This window comes from Mauremys reevesii, linkage group 3, assembly GCF_016161935.1.
Source record: "Mauremys reevesii isolate NIE-2019 linkage group 3, ASM1616193v1, whole genome shotgun sequence".
Lineage (NCBI taxonomy): Eukaryota > Metazoa > Chordata > Testudines > Geoemydidae > Mauremys > Mauremys reevesii.
Window position 1 is genome coordinate 159,423,787 of NC_052625.1, and position 25,081 is coordinate 159,448,867.

At 39.6% G+C, this 25,081-nt stretch overlaps 1 protein-coding gene across 1 annotated transcript in view; it reads left to right on the forward strand.

Annotated features, from left to right (window-relative positions):
* Positions 1-13,426, forward strand: part of LOC120401166 (protein eyes shut homolog) — a 57,957-nt gene extending 44,531 nt beyond the window's left edge. Inside the window, exons 6-7 of the mRNA XM_039530824.1 lie at positions 11,880-11,992; positions 13,354-13,426. Coding sequence (XP_039386758.1) covers positions 11,880-11,992; positions 13,354-13,426 — 186 coding nt within the window. The remainder of the gene's footprint in view (positions 1-11,879; positions 11,993-13,353) is intronic.
* The last annotated feature ends 11,655 nt before the right edge of the window (positions 13,427-25,081 follow it).

Genomic DNA, 25,081 nt, shown 5'->3' on the forward strand with positions numbered 1-25,081 from the left:
CAATGGTGTTAAGACAAAATAAAACTAGGGGAATGGAATGTGAAATCCGGCCCTTAATTCAGAAACATCTTGGGCCCCATTTGCTGCACCGTCTGTTTGTGGTGCTTCAGTGACACACAGGAGTTGTAATCCCACTTTAATTGACTGGTTAAATTTAGCATACATCCTAGCCCCTTTTCCTTGCTGGAGTGGCACAAGCAACTGGACAGGGCTGCTGAATCTAGCACATTCTGTGCATACCATTCACATTTCATCATATGGCATTCCCTTCACGGATGGACTTCCATGATGGAGCTATGACAGTTTATGCCCGCTGAGGGTCTCCCCATAATTCTTTGTAACATTAATTTGTATTTACATAGTGCCTATCATTTGAGGCTCTCAAACTACTTTACCAGCATAGCTTTTATCACCATTGTAAATTATACAGAGGAAGAAAATGAGAGGCAAGGAGGTAAAGTGACTCTTCCAAGATCATGTGCTTTATTAGTGGCAGAGCTGAAATATAATCAAAAATTTCTAATGCTCTGACACATGCCCTCAATCTATTCTAAGAAGCAATTTTACTGAAATGTTAGTTACATACGTGTGTTCTCTTTATTTCTTTACTAAAATACCAACTTATAAAGGTTTCTTTGTAAATAAATGTCTATAATCCCATGTAAATGGGATTAGTGTTTCTTTCACAAATGACATTGAGATAAAGACTAGTGTATATAAATCAAGATAACTACATCTTATATATTTTTTCCTCTGGCCTTTTAAGAGGTAACACTTCAGCTGTTTATCTCATTATAATCATATGGGAGATGGATAAATTTCTTATACTTTCAATTTCAAAATATCATCTCCTAATTCTCCACTGAGTTTGTGCTACATCAAGCAACATGAAAGAGCAGAGGAGGAAATGGAAAGAAATATTAAGGATTTGATCTGTTGCCAAAAATTTGCATTTGTTTAAAAAAAATTGAGTCAGTGAATCTTATTTGCATAGTTACATTTAAAATATATTACCATATATAAATGGCGTGTTTCCTAAAAATAAGATGAGGTACAGCATCCAAACATAATGAAAGAAAGTTTTTTGTGCGCTTTTCTAAAAAGCTGTCCAAGCTTGCAAGCCAAGAGCAGAGGCAGATTAAGATTTATTGGTGCCTTGGATACAAACATGATGTTATTGGACACTGCATTGTTTGACATGTCATCTTTTGGATGAGCCTTAAAAGAGAGGTCCAGACTACCTGTGGTCATTAAAGACCCCGAGGGATTTTTTGCAAAGTAGGGGTATTAAATCTCTGTTTTAGCTATATTCTTAATTGACTAATTATATTCCAAATACCTAAAATTACTTCTGTAGTTTTATTGAAGAATTTGTTGTTCATTTCTTCACTTGAAACAGATGTGAATTATTTCCGGAACAGAATAGCAATCATGTTCCATCTCAGAAGCCAGGACAATAAACTACATCTATACAGTCTACAAAGGGCTTTGAGATGCTACTGATTATTATTATTAAATATAAATATGGAACATTTTAATCAATATGTGTACAAGAAATCTTTCTAGCATGTCTAGTAAATTCCTTGGTTTCCACTGAGAAAACAAATATGGCAAATGCAAAATTGCAGACTTTTTTTTTTTAAATCAGACCCAACATTTCTTAAAATCCAATTCTTTCGACTATTTTTCTTGTAGCTCACTTCATATACAGGGATGGTTAATTTTTTTCCCCTCAGAAATGTAGTTGGAGGAAGTGTTCTCGACATTTACAATCCCAGGCTTTTTATATTTTTTTTCTCTGAATTTGAAGAGACTTTTTTATATTTTTCCCTTTTTTAAGCCTTTCTAGCTAGCTGGTTGGCAAAAATTACTAGACATTACATAATCTGTGAGAATCAATAGAGTGCAGCCAAAGAAACCAAACACCGTAGGCCTTGAAAAAAAACAATTTCACACTTAAAATCTGTTTCTTCTATCTTTTGGCGGTATTTTCACAAAAGATTAAACTAATCCACTGATAATAACAAATGCCTACACTAATGCATCTTTACTGGTTAAATAAATAAAAGTAAAATCCAGAGAGTTCAGGGCTGTGTCCAGTGCTGTGTAATTTCATTTCTTGCAGCCAACTTTGTTTTATTTAATCTGATGTGATTTTCTGAAATTAGACATGTTATAGAATAATTTTCAACTGGATATACCCTCTTAAATTACAAAAGCTGTGTGAGGTACAGTGGATTACTGATAACTCTCAAGGATCCCGTTCAATGAGTGTTATCTCCATTTCTCAATATTGGCCATGATCCTGCTCCCATTAGTCTTTGTTATGCACTGACTTGCACCCCAGATAATCACCTATACTTGTGCAAAATGTCTGCAAAATGCTATCATTCTGACTTGGTTATCTTTTGCACCCACTTTGCACGTACAGTAAATGACTAAACAAACTGCAAGGCACTGGAGAATCAGACCTCTGAAGCTACTGGTAAAACTCAAATTGATTTTAGTGGTGCAGGATCAGTTAAGAGAACTCTGGCTCCGATCATGAGGTTAGATTCCCTCTTGTGTCTTGGAGGTGCATCACAGAACTTGCAGCCCAGTGGAAAGGAGGGCTAAGATGGCTTTTGTCCTCCAGTGTCAACCCGGGGAGCCTAAGTTACAACATCTTTTCAAGGCTGCCCTGAGGGCTGCAACATTCCACAGTGCTGCATGCTGCAGACTTCCTTCCGACATACCTCTCTCATCCCAGCACACTTCATATGCCAGGGCTTGTCAGCGGGTCTTCAGAGGGCAAATTTGCAGCTTTCTTCCACAATACTTGCACATAGGGAACCCTCCCCTTCCAAAACCAGAGCTTTTAGACCTCCTTGAGGCCACACTGGCTCTCTGACCCCTCATAAAGGGATTGGTGTGTTGATGAGAATCTCACATAGCCTCTGCTTTTATATATATAGAAGGCTATCTTATTCTGCAAGGGAAAACTGGCATTTGTTTCCTTCTGTATGGTTTGGTATTACCCATATGGATGGAGTTTAGCTCTGTATTCAAACTGCATATCATCTGAAAGGATTTTTCTCAGGTATAGGTAGCACATGTATAAAAATTGTCTCTTTTTTTTCTGCCTTTCACTCCTTCTTTGGTCTATAATATTCTCATCTTTTTTTTCCATTTGGTAAAGTTATTAATAAACTGGGAATCTTAGCTATGGTCTTATTGAGTTTACTGACTGAACCAAAACAGGAGTGGTACTAAAGACCATATCTTTTTTTCTGAGGTCTGGTTTTGTAATTACACTTATATTACTGGCCAAATCAGGATGCCTTGCTTTGGTAGAAATGCATGTTTGATTTTTATTTTACAATCAATACAGCCATAGCGATTTAACAGGGATTTCAACTTCTTTTTCTTGATCAAATTTGCAGTGATGCCTTGGTGTAGGCACTAACCATTATACACATATCACTGCTCTACCTTGCTGTGAAGACTGCTGGGTTTAGTGCTGCTGTGGCACAAGTATATGGGTCACAAAAAGCTGCTATCACTGCAGAATCAAAATCCTTCCTGGGTCCATCTTCCTTTAAGGCAAAATTGACTGAAGCACTCAGGAAAACTGATCCATAATTGCAAGCTAATGGTACATTTTCATAATGGCTGTGATGCACAGAGAAAACTACACAAATCCCATTAATATTATTGTGTCAATAGAAAAAAAGGTGATGCATTCTAGATATTAAATATGGCAGCGATCCACAGAGTTAATTAATTACTGTGAGATTAAAAATGTAAATAATATAATCTTATTAGACAGTGCTGGATGCCAACCTCATTTTATTTATTGTAAAGCTACAGCCTGCATGGTACACTGTGAGATGGTACGCTGTCATGCGCTGCTCTTGCAGAGAGGAACACAATAGAAGCTTCAAGGACAACAAAGCATCCAGCAAACTATACAGCAAGACTGGTCTAGGAGCAGCCATATTCAATCAGAAAGTTAAAAACAGTGACTTGCATTTCAAAACCTTGGGAAGGCAGCAAAATGGATGGATTGGCCAGTCAATCACCTTTTTCCCAACTGTGTAATGGTGGAGTCTTGTGCCATCCTATTACACAAATATTTGTTGTGAGAGGTCTAGCTGATATTTCTAGAAGACTTTTAACTGGTTTAAAAAAATCCCAACCCTTCTGTTTGTGAGGGGGGAATCAAGCTATTGAAACTTTGAAACCCTGAACTCAAGGCAAAAAAAACCAAAACTGCAGAATCCCCTGCTCTGCACAAATGATGATGATTGCCCCTGTCCAAATGTAATCTCTTCAACCCTGGTTTTATTGCAGTATTTTCCTCACCAGGATTTTAATTGCTTCATACTTTACAGTGCATGAACTCATGGCTGTATGATCTAGATGCTTGAAGCCAACTGAACCTTGCCCTCAGTAAATGCGTCGTATAAGACAAAGACAGCACTGAAACTTACTCTTTTTCTTATTCACTCAGGATGAAATTTTTAAAAAGGAAAGGAAAAGTCATGGGGTGGGGGGGAGGGTAAATAAATAGTCCACTCAGTGAACTTAACAAGAAAATTAAATTCAGATTTCATTGTTACTATGGAAGGAATGGGTTTTTCTTAAGACTCTGGTGCCTACAGGACGTAAGGGAAGGCAGCATAGTAAAAAAGAAAGACATACTAGATTGATATAAAGTCCTAATGGCACCTAAGGAGCAGACTCAGGAATAGTTTCTATATATCTGTAAGAAATGTTCGTTCAAGAAAATAAAATTACTCACCCATCTAACTTAATATAAACTCATATGTTCCACCTCTGTGGAAATATACAAAAGGGAAGAATATTGCCAAATGCATACAGTCTGAGAGGAGGCTAGCTCTTTTGCATAATTTCCATGGGAATATTTAACCAGTGCTAGTGCAGCTGGGCAGGAGGCACAATTTGAAATCTATGTTTGGACATGAGAGAAGCATGAAAGTATACCTGAAATCCCATGGATCTGTGACTATCCATTCTACCTCTGTGGCTTCCCACATAAGGTTATGTCTACACTGGCAAAGTTGGGAATCTGTGAATATCAGGGTTGGAAAGGACCTCAGAAGGTCATCTAGTCCAACCCCCTGTTCAAAGCAGGACCAATCCCCAGAGATTTTTACCCTAGTTCCCCCTAAGGGGAACCCTTACGATTTGAACTCACAACCCTGGGTTTAGCAGACCAATGCGGTATCCTTCCCCCCTTCACTGGTAGGGCAGATTGTAGTATAGACAGGACTGAGACATTTTTATTATTGTGTCAGCTCTTGCTGCAGAAGCTCCAGAGAACAACTGTGGTTTCTTTCTGGATATGTCATCAGTGTATATTACACCAGGAACCTCAGAATAAGTAATATGGATGATTGAATGAGCAAAAATCATATAACGTTAAGTCAGTTGCTCAATTTAAAAGCTGCCTCCTGCAAGCAAAGAAACTCAGAAATAATATTTTTTCACAAGGATAACAAGCTTTCAACAATACTTTCAGTGCATTAAGCACAAATCTGTTCTTCAGCGTCAAACGTTCATGTCTTTCGGTTCCTCCCTTTTTCCCCCTAGAACAAATATATTTAATAGGGTAATACAGCACAAGCATCTGTTGCATTTTTATGTTTCTCTTTAAATGTATCAGTGCATTTTGATGCAACAATAATACTTGGCTCACATAAAGCACTCTCAAACCCTTTACGACCTTTGCTACTGGCTAGTTTAGGCAGCTGCTCCCTGTTTAACATGCTGCTTTTGTTGATCCTATTTTCAGGTGCTTATCTCTCCCCATGCACTGTATAGTTAGTCTAGGTGCTTAACTCATGTTTTGTGGCTTCCACTGGGTGGCCAGGCACTTAAAAATTAGCCATCAATTGTGGCTTCAGGCCCATATGATTATTTAGATATCTTTGTAAGTGTATGAAAGATACTGGAAATAATGCAATACACTATAGTTACTCATCATCCAGATTATACTTATAACTCAATTTTAATATAGTTAATGCCATTGGGTACTTCTACACTGCAGCTTGGAGGGTGCTTTCCAGTGCAGGTAAAGACACATGCTTTAGTGTGCTAAAAATAGCAGTTTATCTGGGGTAGCATGGGCAGCTGCCTCCTTCCAGGCATACAGATGCCTATCTCCTGTCTTAAGTCCCAGAGCAATTCACAAACCAGGGAAGATAGGAGTTTGGCTGCCCAAGTCGCATGCAGGCCCTGAAGAAAACACACAGAGTACAACTTTGAGGTCTAATGATTGCTGCTTCTCCTCTCATTTCCTGTCTCTATGATGCACACTAAGGCATACACAATATGACCAAGATGCCCCACTCTTAATACTATTTATTTTTTATTTCTGCAGCTTAGTTGGCTCCTACCCTTGGAGGATTGTGAATTTCCTGCTGGCTTGGCAGTGTGTTCTTTGGCTATTTTTCAGGCTCACTCTTCACTGTACACATAATAGGTAAATTCAGGCTCTCAGTTTGGAATTAGGCTGATGAGCAAACAGTACTGAAGGGCTTGTTTGCCACAGATCACAAATGGCCTAAATTCAGCTTTAGCTTAGCCCAACAGCAGAGGATGCGGGAGAAGAAGCTTTTGTGCAATGAGACAAAAAACACAATGAGAATCCTCAACTGCCAAGATGCATAAAGTCAATTCACTATTACTAAAAAGATGGAAACACTGATGCTGAAGATCACTAAGAAGTGCTAGTTGAATTTTGGTACTGGAATGCCAAATAGGAATTGAAGAATATGGGAGGTATTGAAATAGATTTAAGTCACACCCCTCTCATAGAGTTAGGCATCAAAATCCAGGCTGGAGGGTGGGGCCTATCTCTGCCTGAGCTCCACAGCTGGGAACTCCCCGCCTGGAGTCAGGCACCTTAGGCTCCTAAGTCGTTTCTTGCAAGAACAGCAGTGGCACATGCCTAACTCCATACACAACAAGTGGGTGAGAGAGCGGGAGGATGAGTGCCCTAACCACTGGACTATCAAGTGACTGCCACACTGGGTATGTCTACACAGAAAAACCAAAACCCTGTGACAGTGAGCCTCAGAGCTTGGGTCAACTGACTTGGGCTCACACTATGGGGCTAAAAATAGCAGTACAGATGTTCTCACTCAGGCTGGAGCCTGTGCTGTGAAACCTGGTGAGGTGACAGGGTCTTAGAGCCTAGGCTCAGCCTGGGTGGGAATATCTATGAGGCTATTTTTAGCCCTGTAGTGCTCAGTTGACCCAGGTTCTGGTGGGGTTTTTTTTAATTATTATGTATTTATTTTTCCAGTGTAAATATACCCTGTCTCTAATCCAGGGTACGTTTAATGATTTGTAAAAGGTGGAACTGCTTCAACAGAAGAAACTAAGAAAGCCCCACTTCAGAGTAGCCCATATCCTAATGGTTTTGGGCATTCACCTGAGAGGTGGGAAGCCTTTGTTCAAATCCCTTTGCCTCATCAGGCAAAGGGGAGAATTGAAATGGAGGAGTCTCATATCCTGCATGAGTACCTTACCCAGGCTAAACATTATAAAGGGAATGGCTGCCTTTGAGCATTCCTCTTGGATAGGGACCTATCAATCTTAAGTAGGTTTGAGACTTGCTCTGGAGCTTAGGCATGACATAGGTGTCTGGATGCCTGCTTCCAGCAGCAGTGCACACACCCATGGGCAGGAAGTTAGGCACTTTGGCATCTATTACAGCAAATATTTAAGATCTGTGTAAACTAAGGTGCCTACAGTGTTAAATGGCAGCTGATCAGGAGTTTTTGTGGACCGCCATGTTGCCTCAATCTGGGCTTTAGGCTCTTAAATCCCTCTGGATCTGAGCCATAATGCCCTTCAAAGATCTCAAAGAATTTTTTATAAACTTTTAGGCCTGATCCCGAGTTCCCTACTCAGGCAAATCCCCATTTGGCCTCAAATGGGAAATTTCACAGTGCAAATGTCTCAGGAACTCAGGGTTAGGTCTTAACTGAGTCTCACACCAACCCATGAGATAGGTAACTAATGTCATACTTAGCACATTTAGTAAGACTTTATCAAAGACTTTATCAAAGCTGCCCATTTAAACCATGCATAACCATAGTGTGTTGAAATGTTCCCACAATATTTGCTGCTGTTTATGGAGTCCCTAGTTTGGAACTCTGAGAAGTGGGTGGGCCTGGGTTCCCTTGTTGGCCACAAGTAAAGTGGCATAACCCCAAGAAGGGGACAGAGACTATTTGGGAGCCTGAACAAAGGGCTGCATTTAAAGCCAGGGATGAGGGCAAATAAACTCTTTAATACCTCAGAATGGGTTCATTTGGATTTTGTGACTTGGCGGGAGGGCCAAACCATTGAAGACCTTCCAAGGTTGGCAGGCAGCTTGCAAGGGGCACGAGGTATGAGAAGAGGATTGTGGTATTGCACCCTGTGTCTCAGAGGCACTGAAGTACACATAATCTGTTGGCTTTTGCCTTCCATATAATTATCCATACTTACAGATCTTTTTTGTCAGGGTAAGTGGTTCCTTATACTTCATTTCTGCATTCTAAAAACATCTCCATAGTTGCTGTCTAGTTAATTATGTTGAATTATTAACACCCTAGGATCTACCGCAGCTCTGCCATTTGCAGGTAGTAAGTTCTACAGTGTCCGTATATATGTATTCCAAAACTCAAATGAAATACAAATATTTATGAAGTGTGAAGTCTAATAATCCCTTCTGCTAACTGATACAGAAAACCAGTATCTTCTCTCTAATATAAGAGAGAGTCAGAGCCATCCATTTTTTTTACTTCTGATTAACTGCTCTTATTCATGAACATCTCTGGAAATACACCAGCAATTCATTCAGTTTAGCACTCAATACGTAGATGTTATGTGACAGAAATCTTTGTGATGTCGTTGTGCTTAGGGCAAAGAAGAAGAGGTTCATAACTATTTTATTTGTAACAAGAAGGAAAGAAGAAAGCATTACATTAAAATGGATGATCAGAAATCTAAGGGAAGTAACGGGAAACCCTCTCAGTAGATTTCTGTTTTCTGGCAATCCTGATATAAAACATAAAGTATTCACAAAAAATACAGTTTTGGAAAAAATGCAGATTTTTTTTTATTCCCAAACGGAGTTGTTAATTTGCTCTTCAGTGTGCACTATAGATTGTAGGTTGCTATGGTGATGATTTTGCCCACACTAACTTGACATTATCCATGCTGAAAGAGCTTAACTAGAGACAGTAGCTGATGTAAATGTTATAACTATATTGTATTTGACCTTTGACTGTTTTATCAGTGTCTCTTGTTTTCTCTTTTACAGTACGAATAATGAGAATTTCATTTGAAATACCACCACTGAGTTGATGATAGAACAATGGTAGTCAAAAGAGTCAATGAAACAATATAGAAAGTTAAGAAAGGGGAAAAAATACATATAAAAATTATGCAGCCAGTCCTACTATCATTGATAAAGCTTTCAAATTCATTAACAACCTCACAAGTCACAGAAAGAATGTTGTGAGGGTCTATGTCGCTACCAGACTTCAAGTTATATTAGCATATAACTCTCTATTTCAGTCCATCTTAAACTTACACTATAATATATTCTGTATGCTATTAAATTTAAAACATGTTTGTTAAATATGTAGAAAAGAATACATATACAAAAACAAGCATCTGTCAGCCAACGTAAAGGCTGAAACCTGAAAAGCCAATCAGCTCAGGGTCTACATCAGCATTAGCCTGTGCAGACACTGGCAGCAGAAGCAGATTTTCCAGGTGTCACACATCTGGCAGCCCTGTCATGCCTTTCTGCATATCCAGGAGGTTGGTGGAGGAGGGAGAGAGAAATTCTATTGGACCGAAGGTACAGAGGGCTGGGAAACAGGAGATAACAGGAATTTTGGCTTCATTTCTTCAACGGAGTGGTGTTAATATTTCTGCACACTTCACAACCCTTGTTAGCGACCAATGCCTCATAGCCCTACCCTAACATCATTCCTTCTATTTTACATAACTGAGACATTGCCCTCAGAGGTGGGAGTACAGCCAAGCTCTCTTATGTAACAGAACTAAGCCTCATCCACTTTACTAGAGTATCTTTCAGAACGAACGTTCCAAATCTGTGCATTGACTATGCTGTCTGTTACCACTAACCTAAGTGCTTGACCATACTGTGCTCCCAGAACTAGGAACAGAAATCAGGAAGCCCTATATCCAATATTCCACTGCTGTCTCTGAGTTCCAATTAAAGTCAGTACGAAATGCAGATGATCTGCACTTCTGTATATAAGGCACAAACCCAAAGGGGAGCAGTGACAGTACCAGTGCCTGTGCTAATGTGGGGTGAATACCACCAGCAATACCTCAGCTGATGAGCTCCAGATAATCTGTTCCTCTATAGTTAGTAAATGATGATGCAAACCACAGAAATAAATAAGGGGAAAAAATGCCCTGGTAGTTATTCACCACCTCATCCCCACATCACACACCTCGCGCCCCCCCTCCCCCACACATCTAGAATTGAGCAGGTAGATCCGCACACAGGCACTCTGGAGGCACAAGGATCCAAGTGGTGCCTCTTCCCCTTCGCTCCCCATCATGTGGCCTTGGGGGGAAAAAACTGCAGAGAGGAACCGGACAGAGACTCCTATCAGTAGGAGCAGCTGCATAGATAGCCAAAGCAGAAAGCACAGCACAGGGAAGGGAGTAAAATGAAACCCTGCAGGCGTCACCCCTCAGCACATAGTACTGTGTAGGGGAGACCCCTGACTGTGGGGGCACCAGCACCTAGGGTGTTGCCTCTCCTCCTCCCTGCCATGTGGCTTGGGGGAAAAACTGCAGAGAAGCCAGTGAGTGCGGAGGCAGCCAAGGCAGGGACCTTTAGACATTCAAAGACATTTCTATAATTTTGACTGGACTTTCTCTGCCTTGTGCTGATTGGCTGTTTGCTCCAACCCTACTCTTCCCCCTCCTTTTCCTACTTCCTCCCCTTCCCCATCCTCTCCCCTAGCACTCTCCCACCTCAGCTTCACTGCACACCTGCCTCTCTTACCCTCTTCTGCCAGGCCTTGCCCTCCTCCCCTTCCACATCTCCTCTCCCTTCACTTTTCTTTCTTTAGCTTACTCCTCCTGACTAAACCCACCCCAAAAAACCCCTCACATGGTGTTTGCCATCATCACATTGGTTACTCTGCTTGTATTATATCCCTTTCCCCACCCTGCATCTGTCTTGCCTATTTGATTGATTGTGAATGCCATGGGTAGGAAATATCTACATGTGTGTGTATGTACAGGGCCTATCACGTCATGGCCTCATTCTTAGTTTGTCCCTAGGCACTGCTGTACTAAACATGATTAATGGTATTGAACATCTTAAAACTGGGGAACAGATCATTTAAAAGGTGGAATTTCCATATCTCTGCAGCCACCATGCTCCTACTCCCACCACCACTTACCACCAATAAATATCTGATCAGAGTTGGAGAAACTCACTTAACCTGTGTTAGGATCACCATATTTGTGAGTCTGCCTGTATCTCTAAAAGACACTGTAAGAAACTGACTACCACTAAAGTACCTCTTTTGGGGGGGTTTCATGTGATATTTTTTTTAAAAAACTAGTTATTTCTGCCATATTAATTATGGACTGAATTAGAATACTATACCCTTATGCTACAGTAGGAGTCCTATCTTGAAATCCTCGCATGGGCCAAATACTCATTGACTGCATTGGGAGCTTGGCGTGAGTAAGGCTTTCAGGATTGGGCCCAATATGGATAACAAATCCTAAGCAAAAACATGATTCTTTTTTAAATTGAACTACAAAGACAGAAAATATGAAAGATGTGTGTTTTTGTTTTCTTTTTCCCTTTCTAGGTGCCTGAACCTGTCTACAATTTCACTGGCTGTATACAAGTCCTAGAAATCAATAATCTGGGATCTTTCACCTTCTCTAATGCTGTGGGCAGAAATAATATTGACAGCTGCAGGTAAACTACCCTCCGTGCCTTTTCAAATCAAAAGAAACTGATCCTGTTGATTTTCCGCCCTGAAATAATATGTTTCCATTTTAGATTATTTCCACACTGCTTGCATAGAAAAAAATTAAATATATTCTGTTCCACAAACCTTTTAAAAAAAAATTATGGAAGCTATTTTTTACAGAATAGTCCAATTAAATTTGACAGCTTATTTACATTGTGTTCTGCCTGGTGGTAGCTCAGACATATTATATTAAACTAGACAACATAAGATAGAATACAGGTGCAGTCAGAGTAAAATGTTGGTATGTATTTTTTCTCACTATGTTAGCATTTTCATTAATCTTGTAACTGAAACCCTGGAGTGGTGGTGATATAAACAAAGCACATGAGAGTGTGAAAAATAATGGAAGACAACACCTCTGGACATGAAAATTACTTTGACTTCACTTTTACATATTCATATTGCTTACTGTTGGCTATACATTGATTCGGATAGTGGGTCAAATTCAGAGGTGATACTGTAAATTTGGTTCCTTTATTCTAATTATGACTTCCTTTGCACTCAGACTGTCAGAACTATTTATATCTACATTTCCGATGCTTAAGGGAGTCTGAGCTTTCCAGTGGAGGAGAAGAAAGTGTAAGGTGGTAAACAGTTTTTAGGTGGTCAGGGAGTCTGCATTAATGTAAGGCGATCTTATTTATACAATTTTATACCTGACCTCTAAACTTGGAGAATTTGCAATAAGTGGTTAAAACTCAGTCCTAGATTTACAAGATAACTTTGTTAGGACTTCAGCATGCTTCTGTGTTGAAATAAACAGTGTATTTGGAAGACAGTGTTGTTTATTGAATGGAGAACCGGGCTGGGATTCCGGAGACTGTGTTCTATTCCAAATTCTGCCACTCGCCTAATGGGTGACCTTGTGCACTTACCTCTCTATGCAACCTCCATTTCTCCATCTGGGAATAATGCTTTGAGATCTGTGGATAACAGTTCTTATTATTTATGATTTTGAGCAGTAGATTATTATCACCAGAAATCTAATACATACCTTCAAACCACATAATATCATTGTATCCTGTTGCCTAATTTAATGTAAAAATTCCAGGTTGATGCTATGGTAAGCAAACCTCTGTTCTCATATAGAATCCCATTTACTTCACTGACACAGTTTCTAATATGTGAAAATGTTTAATAAGGATAGTTTATATAATCATTCATATAGGAACCACCAGGCCATAAAGCCAATGAGGCTCAAAATTCTACTTTGTCTCGGCCTTGTATAGTTTTATGAATGGGAAGGAGAAGGCTTCTATGTAAAACTGCTCTGTTTTACTTTTAAACTTCATTATTTTCATTACAGGTATCTTGCAGAAATTCCCAAAGCAACAAAATTATGCCCTTTAAATATATTGGTCAAAGTTTGCAAAAAATAGCTGTCTTTGCCCTCTGAAACTGATACTTTGATGGTTATTTATTCCTTTAAAACAGCAATGATCTTTATGCTCTACAGCTTCCAAAACAGAGATGGTTCCTGCCTCAACATGATTACTATGTAAGGGACCAATTCTTGCAAACACTTGCTGTATATATCACTAGTTATGTGAGTAAAGTTGCCCACATGCATAAGTGCTAGCAGGATTAAGTCCTAAAAAGAGTCACACATGTAGCAGGACATTGGGAAACAGGGAGATGGAAATAAACAGAGTTTTTCTTAAAAACAAAAACAGTTAATATACAATGTTTTTCAATGTTCTTTTTTAAAACTTAGTAATATTTTACAGTAATGTTATGTATCCATGTATTACAAAACACTAAATTATACATATATTTTTAATTAATTAACAGCATGTCATCTGTAAATCTCTGTTAAGAAGGTGTCATGCCATATTTAAAAAAATGTTTTGCATTCAGAAGATGAAAATATTTTTCTTTTGTTTTATCTTCTGAATTTGGTAAATCCCTTTTCCTCATCAGAAAGAGGGGAAATTGAACTGGGACTTCCTACATCTCACATGATGTTCCCTAACCACTCAGCTAAAGTTTATAATGGAGGTCTCTTCCTTTTCTTCCTCTCAAGATGTGTTTGTACAGCAGCACAATGGTAGTCCAAACCTGCTTTGACCATGTGGAGTGGTACTACAATATACACTTGGCACAACAGATTTCATATAAAATATCTAACATTGCATGTAAAAATGAGGTAGGTGTACATCTAAATAATAGGGCTGTCAACTGATTAAAAAACATTACTCATGATTAATCGTGAAATTAAAAAAATTAATCTAGATTAACCACACAATTAATTGCATTGTTAAACAATAATAGAATACCATTTATTTAAATATTTGTGGATGTTTTCTACATTTTAAAATATATTGATTTCAATTACAACACAGAATACAAAGTGTACAGTACTCACTTTATATTTAATTTTTGATTACAAGTATTTGCACTGTAAAAAAAAACAAAAGAAATAGTATTTTTCAAATTCAGCTATTACAAGTACTGTAGTGCAATCTGTTTTACATGAAAGTTGATCTTGCTAATGAAGAATTATGTACAAAAAAAACTGCATTAAAAAATAAAACAAGTCCACTCAGTCCTACTTCTTGTTCAGCCAATTGCTCAGACAAACAAGCTTGTTTACATTTGCAGGAGATAATGCTGCCCACATCTCATTTACAGTGAAAATGAGAACTGGCATCCTTATGGTACTGTTGTAGTCAGCGTTGCAAGATATTTACATGCCAGATGCATTAAAGATTCATATGTCCCTTTATGCTTCAACCACCATTCCAGGGGACGTGCGTCCATGCTGATGATGGGTTCTCCTTGATAACAGTCCAAAGCAGTGTGGACCAAAGCATGTTCATTTTCATTATCTGAGTCAGATGCCACCAGCAGAAGGTTGATTTTATTTTTTGGTGGTTCGGGTTCTGTAGTTTCGGCATTGGAGTGTTGCTCTTTTAAGAGTCCTGAAAGCATGCTCCACACCTCGTCCCTCTCAGATTTTGGAAGGCACTTCATATTCTTAAACCTTGGGTTGAGTGCTGTAGCTATCTTTAGAAATCTCACACCAGAACCTTCTATGCATTTTATGAAATCTGCAGTGAAAGTGTTCTTAATATGAACAACATGTGTTGGGTCATCATCTGAGACTGTTATAAGATGAAATATATGGCAGAATGTGGGTAAAACAGAGGAGGAGGCATATAATTTCCCCCTGCCCCCCAAGGAGTTCAGTCACAAATTTAATTAGCACATTATTTTTTTAACGATTGTCATTAGCATGGAAGCATGTTCTCTGGAATGGTAGATGATGCATGAAAGGGCATACGAATGTTTAGCATATCTGGCATGTAAATACCTTACAACGTCAGCTACAAAAGTGCCATGCAAATGCCTGTTCTCACTTTATGGTGACACTGTAAACAAGAAGAGGACAGCATTATCTCCTGTAAATGTAAACAAACTTGTTTGTCTTAGCTGAACAAAAAGTAGGACTGAATGGACTTGTAGTTTCTGAAGTTTTACATTGTTTTGTTTTTGAGTGCAGTTATGTAACAAAACAAAATGTACATTTGAAAGATGCACTTTCAGAATAAAGAGATTGCACTACAGTACTCGTATGAGGTGAATTGAAAAATACTGTTTTTTTGTTTATCATTTTAAAAATGCAAATATTTGTAATCAGAAAGAATATACACTTTGATTGCAATTACAACACAGAATACAAAAAACATGAAAATGTAGAAACACATCCAAAATATTTAATAAATTTCAATTGGTATTCTATTGTTTAAGCGTGCAATTAAAATTGCAATTAATCACGATTAATTTTTTGGAGTTAATCACGTGAGTTAACTGCAATTAATCGACAGCCCTACTAAATAACATTATTCATGCCCTCAGTTATTTGTGCCTTTTGTTATTTGTGCCCCACTTGCCCTTATTTCAATTATAATATTATTCTGCAGTGGTGTCAAATCACTGTAGTAACATTGTTGTTTGCTGTTCTTGACAGTGTTATAGAATAATTTTTTTCAAAGAAAAGCCGTTTCTCTCCTCCAGACGATCACCAGATCTATTCCAGTCACATTCAGTATATTTCTTCTCTACGCCATCATTTCCCTCCCAGACCTTGTACCTAGTTCCTATTTCCAGATCTTTTCCCTTTTCTACCCACCCCTGCTTTCAGACTTATCCAAGTTTAAATTCCTGTACTGGCATCTGTTGCCTAATGAACTGGTGCTTCCTGGTTTTTAACAGCCCCAGTAGTATGAATTTACTTCCTAATCATGGTGCATAAGTGCAGCCAAAAAGAGCCATGATCAAAAACCTTTTGAAAAGGAACAGGTCTGTGTATGAATTTTAAACTCATGAATATTTAACAGCTTTGGAATTTACTCAAATGTGTTCTGCCATATCTATAACTAGGATCTATTTGAATTTTAAAAAACCAAAAGGACGAGCTAATATGTGCAAAGAATTTAGTGAGCCTTCAAAAACAAACTTCAAATACAGTTCATTAGCCTTTCCAAGACTATTGGCATCACCTCTTCAAGACATTCAGTACCTTTTAAAGGACATCATCTACTTTTGCACTGTTTATATCAGAGCCCAATACGATTTAATTCACGGTTTAAAAGATTTGAGAATTTAATATGATTAAATCTGGGTTCAGATACTGTGAAGGTCAGAAGTTCTATAATACCATATATGTGAAAGGAAATAAGAGTGTTTAAAAAAAAAAGTACCTGTACATAAATTGGAGCTATGGGTATTATTTTTTCTGTCTGCTATCTAAAGTCCCTGAAAGTTATTGAGCAAAATTATGAGGATTGTTTTAGTGGGGTAGAATGAGGAGTGGTGGGATTTAACTGAGAAACATAAAATATAGAGGAACTAACTTTCTGATAATAATGTATATTAGACTGCAATAGTCTTCCAAGGGAGAAAACTCAACTATTTGAGGCATTTAAAAATACACAGACAAATAATCAGAAACCATAGGGAACAATCCTGCACACTGACCAAGCTAATTAGTTACCACATTGTGCAATCTGATATATCACAGTATTTCTGTATAATTATAAGTGTTTATCTTCAAGGCACTCAATGGCCTGAGCCTATGATACCTAAAAGATTCCTTGATATTCCAAGATAAGGACTGTGGTCGGCATCTCTGTTCCTCTAGCACAATGGAACTTTCTACCACAAGGGTAAAAAGAGTGGACTCAGCTTTCTTGAGGGCTGGTCCCAGAGTGTGGAACAACGCTCCCTCCCCTAGGAACTAAGAACTATCACAAAGCTAACCACCTTCTCAAGTACAAGAAGCACTGCTTCAGCCTTGTCTTCTCTAACATAATCACATAACAGTTATGTACCTATTTATATTAAACAAAATAAAAACCACTACATTGTGCATACTTTTTTCCTCTTACTGTATCTGACACGAGCAGGTAAAAGGATGTTTGTTGCATATGACATTTTCACGCTGGATAAGCAAAGTTGTTTTAAACATATTAAAGACTTGTATCCATTTTTATTACAATTATAACGGCACAGTCATAATACTTATTTTGTGGCTAGGCGGTGGCTGTATATTTTCCTCACATTTCCCCTCCAATGTATCACAGCCCTTGGAGAAGAACTATTCTGCAAGATGATAGGAGAGTTCATGATGATTCAGACCCTTAGTTACCTGTTAGTGCTGAATGTGATGGGCATGCTTGACCACTAGAAATTGGCCCTCCTCCCTTTAGTTAATACATACCTGGGTAAGATTTCAGCTAGAAGCCTAGAAGGGAGAAGGTCTCTAGCCCATTAGAAGTCCTCTTGAGCAGGCCCGGGGCCAATCCCAGTCTGAAATGGATGTAGCAGCCCTGCCCACGGTCCCACATCTTGCTATGCAGCATGGGGATGGGAGGAGGCTCTGAGAGTGGGTCTGCGGCCCAGCTCCCACACTGGCCTAGGGCCCTCATGGCTGGAGGGGTAGAGGACCCCAGGGAGCCTGGCTTGGGGCAGCCTCAGCAACACCCCAGAGTCCTGGGCGATCACCCCGTGGTGTGGCCAGGGACAGAGCCAGCCGGGTAGGGGGCACCGCCTGTAGCACTCACGTAGAGTGTGCTGGGGTGGCTGCGGGGTTCGGCTGCCGGGGCCCGGGGCAGAGCAGCATACCTGGGTCTCCAGCTCCCCAGGACCCCCGTGAGCCGGCCACAGGCTCGGCCTGTGCAGCGGCATGTGTTTGGCTCAGCCCAGGCTGCCGCTCCCCTCCCTGGCAGGATGTGGCACAGGGAGGAGGAGGAAGAGATGGGGACAAGCCGAAGAGGAGCCCATAGCCGGCGCTGTAGGAGTGGCCCACCCGGACGCCATGTTCCGGCACCACCCTCTGTGCTCCACGACCGGGGCAGGGCCACGCTACTGGCTCCTGCCTGAGGGGGTCTGGCCACTGCCCATGTGAGAGCGGCAGGGATACACTCCCCACTGAGCCAGCTCCCCCCATCCCACCGCACAGCCCCGGCGGCACCCGGTCAGAGAACAAAGGGCAGTCAGGATCTAGCCCAGGACACTGCCTCAGGTCGGAGCTGGGGCCCCAGCATTATGCCGCTCCTGGTAATTTGTCTCCCCAAATACCTGCTTGTTTTGCTCGTGCGTAGAGCCGCCCCTGCTCTTGAGTATCCAGTGCAGATTCCAGTTAGGGTTTGATAGCTATATGTCAATTTGTAATTTTCAACCTGCCAATAAATAGTTTCCAACAATTATTTTAAAACATAAAAATATTTGTTTAACTCAAATCAAATGCCTATTTTGGGGTCCAGTTTAAACCATTATCAACTCAGAGCTGAGAATATAATAGGAAGAAATTTAATAAGGACAAATGCAGAGCACTTCATTTGAGTTCCAGAGTTCCTTAGGAAGCAACAATCAGTTGCACACATTCAAAATGGGAAATGACTGTGTAGGAAGGATTACTGCAGAAAGGGATCTGGGGAGCCATACTGGATCACAAGCTAACTATGGGTCAACAGTTTAACACTGTTGCAAAAAAAGCAAACTTCATTCTGGGATTTATTAGCAGGAGTGTTGTAAGCAAGACATGAGAACTAATTCTTCCGCTCTACTCCACACTAATTAGTCCTCAACAGGAGTATTGTGTCCTGTTCTGAACGCCACATTTCAGGAAAGATGTGGACAAACTGGACAAAATCCAAAGAGCAACAAAAATGATTAAAGGTCTAGAAAACATGACCTCTGAGGGAAGATTGAAAAAATTGGGTTTGTTTAGCCTGGAGAAGAGAAGAATAGGGGTAAGGGATGGGGGGCATGATAACAGTTTTCAAGTACATAAAAGGTTGTTACAAAGAGGAAAGCGAAAAATTACTCTCTTTAACCTCTGATAATAGGACAAGAAACAATGGGCTTAAATTGCAGCAAGGGCAGTTTAGGTTGGATATTAGGAAAAACGTCCTGTCATGGTGGTTAAACACTGGAATAAATTGCCTAGGGAGGTTGTGGAATCTCCATCATGGGACATTTTTAAGAGCAGGTTAGACAAACACCTGTCAGGGATGGTCTAGATAATACTTAGTCCGTCCATGAGTGCAGGGCACTGGACTAGATGACCTCTCAAGGTCCCTTCCAGACCTATGATTTTGTGAATGTTATATAGATAATTTGAATAGATATTCTTCAGTGGTCCACTGGTACTATAAATAAATTCAGAAATGAGTTGAGGATAAAAAAGTAAAAATAATTTTTAGTTCCTCTATTCTGCCACAAGTCAGATACTTGTGCTACATTAATATGATGTAAAGGTGCTGTAGTGTTTCAGAAAGTGTTACTGTAATAGATTTGCTGGAAAAATGATTACCATTTACAGGTGGAGTTTAGATGACAGATGTGAGATGAAGCTTTAAGCCCTAGTATTAAAGGCTGGTATTTTCTATAGCACACTTTCAGTCAGTATTCTGAAGCAAGGACAGTTTTATTCTCTAGCCATGATTTATCACATACAGTTGGTATTCTCTGGTTCCAAATACATACACACACAGATATATATATATATATATACATACACACACAGATGTGTATATATATATATACATACAGCATGTATGTATATATACACATGCTGTATTTGAAACTTATAAAGTGGCTTTTTCTTTTTAAAAAAATGCTGAACTGCTTTGCAAGTTGATTGGGAGCCAACAAAAATTATTGGTAGTGAAATAACTTGTGTGTGTAATGATGGATGCCAATGTGAAAGGCTGATTTCATGGAAACAGAGAAGATCTAGTAAGCTGCATCCTTAGCTTCTGCTTACAGAAAAGAATAATTTCTTTTAAAGATTTTATTCAGGGTCAAATTTAACGTAAACTTTGTTCTCATGCCTAACAAACTTTCTTTCAACAAAGTCTGTGGTGGCCATTTGCATTCTGAATGCATACCGTGAGTTTCTTTGCCAGTAAAGGACTGATGGTTTCTTTAATACTTAGCAATTTACTCAGGAATTTCTGTCATCTAAAAGCAGCAAAGAGTCTTGTGGCACCTTATAGACTAACAGACGTTTGGGAGCATGAGCATGCATCCGACAAAGTGGATATTCACCCACGAAAGCTCATGCTCCCAAACGTCTGTTAGTCTATAAGGTGCCACAAGACTCTTTGCTGCTTTTACAGATCCAGACTAACACGGCTACCCCTCTGATACTTGTCATCTAAAAGACAACCTTATTGGAGCAACAAAGAATCCTGTGGCACCTTATAGACTAACAGACGTTCTGCAGCATGAGCTTTCGTGGGTGAATACCCACTTCTTCAGATGCAAGTGGTGGAAATTTCCAAGGGCAGGTTTATATATGCAAGCAAGAAGCAAGCTAGAGATAACAAGGTTAGTTATGGCTTGCATCTGAAGAAGTGGGTATTCACCCACGAAAGCTCATGCTGCAGAACGTCTGTTAGTCTATAAGGTGCCACAGGATTCTTTGTTGCTTTTACAGATCCAGACTAACACGGCTACCCCTCTGAACCTTATTGGAGATATCTATACAGCTGGTGAATCTCTACAAGTCCTCAATAAACTCTACGTTTCTCTTCTTTCCCCACAACTAGCTAAAAGCAACAAAGAATCCTGTGGCACCTTATAGACTAACAGACGTTTTGCAGCATGAGCTTTCGTGGGTGAATACCCACTTCTTCGGATGCAAGTGGTGGAAATTTCCAAGGGCAGGTTTATATATGCAAGCAAGAAGCAAGCTAGAGATAACAAGGTTAGTTCAATCAGGGAGGATGAGGCCCTGTTCCAGCAGTTGAGGTGTGAAAACCAAGGGAGGAGAAACTGGTTCTGTAATTGGCAAGCCATTCACAGTCTTTGTTTAATCCTGAGCTGATGGTGTCAAATTTGCAGATGAACTGGAGCTCAGCAGATTTGTGTCCATTTATCCTTTTCCTTAGAGAAAATCACAAATCAGACATTAGGAATGGCAATATACAAAAACCTGTAGGAGAACACTTCAACCTCCCTGTCCACACAATATCAGATCTTAAGGTGGCCATCCTGCAGCAAAAAAACTTCAGGACCAGACTTCAAAGAGAAACTGCTGAGCTCCAGTTCATCTGCAAATTTGACACCATCAGCTCAGGATTAAACAAAGACTGTGAATGGCTTGCCAATTACAGAACCAGTTTCTCCTCCCTTGGTTTTCACACCTCAACTGCTAGAACAGGGCCTCATCCTCCCTGATTGAACTAACCTTGTTATCTCTAGCTTGCTTCTTGCTTGCATATATAAACCTGCCCTTGGAAATTTCCAGGATTCTTTGTTGCTTTTACAGAACCAGACTAACACGGCTACCTCTCTGATACACAACTAGCTAGTCGACCTCAAGTTCCCTGTCCCTCCATGTCCACCACTAGCTCCTTCCCTCCCCATGGTCTTCCAATACATATAAAATCAGTTCCTCCTATCCTCCTCAAGACACTTCAGTAACTCTCTAGCAAAGCTAGTAAGCCCTAGCTCCCTCACAACCCCTTCTGTGAAATGCTTCCTACCACTGAAGAACACAAAACATAGAACTCCAAAATCTCATGTCATGCTGTCTTTCACTATATGCCCCAGAATGCATTTGGCCAGTTTGGCGGAGAAAAGCTTGGGGCAGCTGGTTAAATAGGTACAGTTTGTTCAACACCTTGATGATGCAACGTTCTGAAACACGTTTAAGTATTATTATTTATTATTTTGGCCATAGTCAGTGAGGGACATAAGTTGGACGAGAGACCATCCTTATCAGAATCAGTCCAAACCTGGGGGAAAAAAGAGGTTAAAAGAATCTTAAGAATCAGTCTAATCCTTTGCCTGCTCCTGAAGTGGACATGCCTGACCTGGCCCCAAATCCAAAATTAGTTTTCCGCATAAATCTTTAGCTGGACGTATAAAGTTCAACTACATTAAATTCAAGAGTCCATGAGAAAAGACATCCAGAGTATGTAAAAGGGATAATATTCACACTTTGGGATGTATTCTCATCTCTATCTCTATGCCTGGGGATTTACACATGTATTTACCATTGTAGGTTATGTGCTTAAATCCTCAAACAGCAAGAAAAGAATGTATAGGACTCTCTGTAGTAGAAAATGCTTAAATGAATAACACCGTTTCCACTTAGTTTTATTCATTTAACTATTTTTCAGTATTTTCTGTGATTTACAAACAGATTGGATTAGACTGTTCCTGAAGTCCAACACTGTAACTTAAGTTGTGGAGATACAATTCATGTATACCTTTCACACATGGCCATAATGCCTGATGACATGTTAACTGCAGTTCTGTGTAATTACAGTATAAATCCTAGTAACGAGTATTCGTTCATTCTTATGCAATTTTGCTTCAGGTTTTATCTCTTTTATCTCAAGCCTCTTGTTTTTGCCCCCTTGTTAAGCTTTTCTGTGTATTCTTAGTTGCCCTCTGCTCCTTTTCCACAGTCTGTTATTCTTTTTATACTTTTATCCTCTATGTTTGATTTGTCCTCTTTTGATTTCTCTTACCTTTTATTACACTTGTTTTCAATGTATTCCTTTCTATTGTGGCTCCAGTTTCTTTTCTGTGTGTGTGTGTGTGTGTGTATGTATGTACACATGCACACTATTAGTTGTCTTATTACCCTTTTTCCCTTTGACATTCCTGTTCAAGTGGTGGATTTACAGTCACATAGACTTCAGTGTTAAAAAAGGTGGCAGGGTTAATCATCCCTACTGTTTTTGTAAAATGTTTTGAGGAAATTGTTTGTAATTAATCAAATCCCCAGGCTAAAAATGTATAGGTAAGATAATGTGTGTTTGTAAATAATACAGATGTCTGCTTATTTATAAACAGCTTTTGTGAGTAAAAAACAACCCACTTCAGATGCATGGAGTGAAAATTACAGATGTAGGCATTATTATGCTGACATATGAAGAGAAGGGAGTTACCTCACAAGTGAAGGACTAGTGTTGACAGGGCCAATATAATCAGGGTGGATGTAGTCCACTCCCAATAATTGATGAGGAGCTGTCAATTCCAGGAGAGGCAAAGTTGCTTTTGTAGTGAGCCAGCCACTCCCAGTCCCTATTCAAGCCCAAATTAATTGTGTTAAATTTGCAAACGAATTTTAGTTCTGCTGTTTCTCTTTGAAGTCTGTTTCTGAAGTTTTTTTGTTCAAGTATGGCTACTTTAAAATCTGTTATAGACTGTCCAGGGAGATTGAAGTGTTCTCCTACTGGCTTTTGTATGTTACCATTCCTGATGTCCGATTTGTGTCCATTTCTTCTTTTACTATAATACAGTTATACTCATAGAGAAGGGGAGAGAAGAAAATGACTTCCAATCAGGAATAAAAGACCAGAAGAGAGAATGCATTTATTAAGCTAACCTTTGGCCATTTACATAACTTTATTGATATTTTATAGTTATTTGCTTCAGATGCTGCAGAAAAGATTCACAGATTGGAAATGTGGGGCTAGATTCACAAGAAATGTATGCATGGTGATACTGAGCATTGCCACACCTAACTTTTAGGAGCCTAGAAAATCACAGGGATTCATGAAGCTTGAGTAAGGCGACCAGGCTCTCTCTACAGTGAATGGGGAGATAGAGTTACTTCAGAATGGGATTCACAAAAGTCAACATGCTACATGGTTCCTCACTTAAGCTCCCAATGGGAGATGCCAAGCTAAGGGGTGTGTGCCAAGCCCCACCTCTTTCTTTGAGATAAGTGCCTAAAACTGGGCTGCAGGGAGGCACCTCCCTCTGCTTGGGATTTTCAGTTGTAAACCCTCTCTTGGTGTTACACACTTGTGCTGTTTTGTGGGAAGGGGGAAGAAGGAGGAAGAGCTCTCTTAAACTTTTAGCCCAGTGGTTAGCGTACTCACCTGAGACATGGGAGACATCTGGTTCAAGTCCTTGCTCTGCTTAATGGGGAGAAAAAATGTGAAGTGGGATTTGCCACCTCTCAGGTGAATGTCCTAGCCACTGGTCTATGGGATAGTCTGATGTAAGACTCCCTCAGTCTCTCCTGTTGAAGCTTGTCCACTATGGATAAATAATTTTAAAAACTCATTGAGCCAGATAACGAGAGAGAAAGAGAGTAAGCAAGCATGAGAAGGACTCAGCAAAGAAGTGGGAAACCCAGAATTTAGTCACCCTGCTCCAGTGCCTTTCCTAGGAGTTCTCCCATCCAAGCAATGATCATGCTTAATCCTGTTTAGTTTTTGAGATCTGACCCTGTTATGTCATATTCCAATGTTCTGGCAATGACAAAATAAGTTATATATTTTTTTCAAATCAGCATTTTATATTAAATAGTCTTTTTTGGTGACTTCTGGCAGAAGGACTATGCAAAACAGCAAAAATTCATATTCCAATGCAAAAACGTATCTTTGCCAAAGAAAATAAGAATTTAAAATTGAAGGTTTTTGCTTAAACAGCAAAAAGTCAGTGTCTTAACTTTTACACAAAATTGGATCAATTTCACAAAATCAAAATGAAATATAAAACCTCATTGTTGAGGCTTTCAAATGTCAATTTGTAAATACTCTCACAGCCCTAGTAAT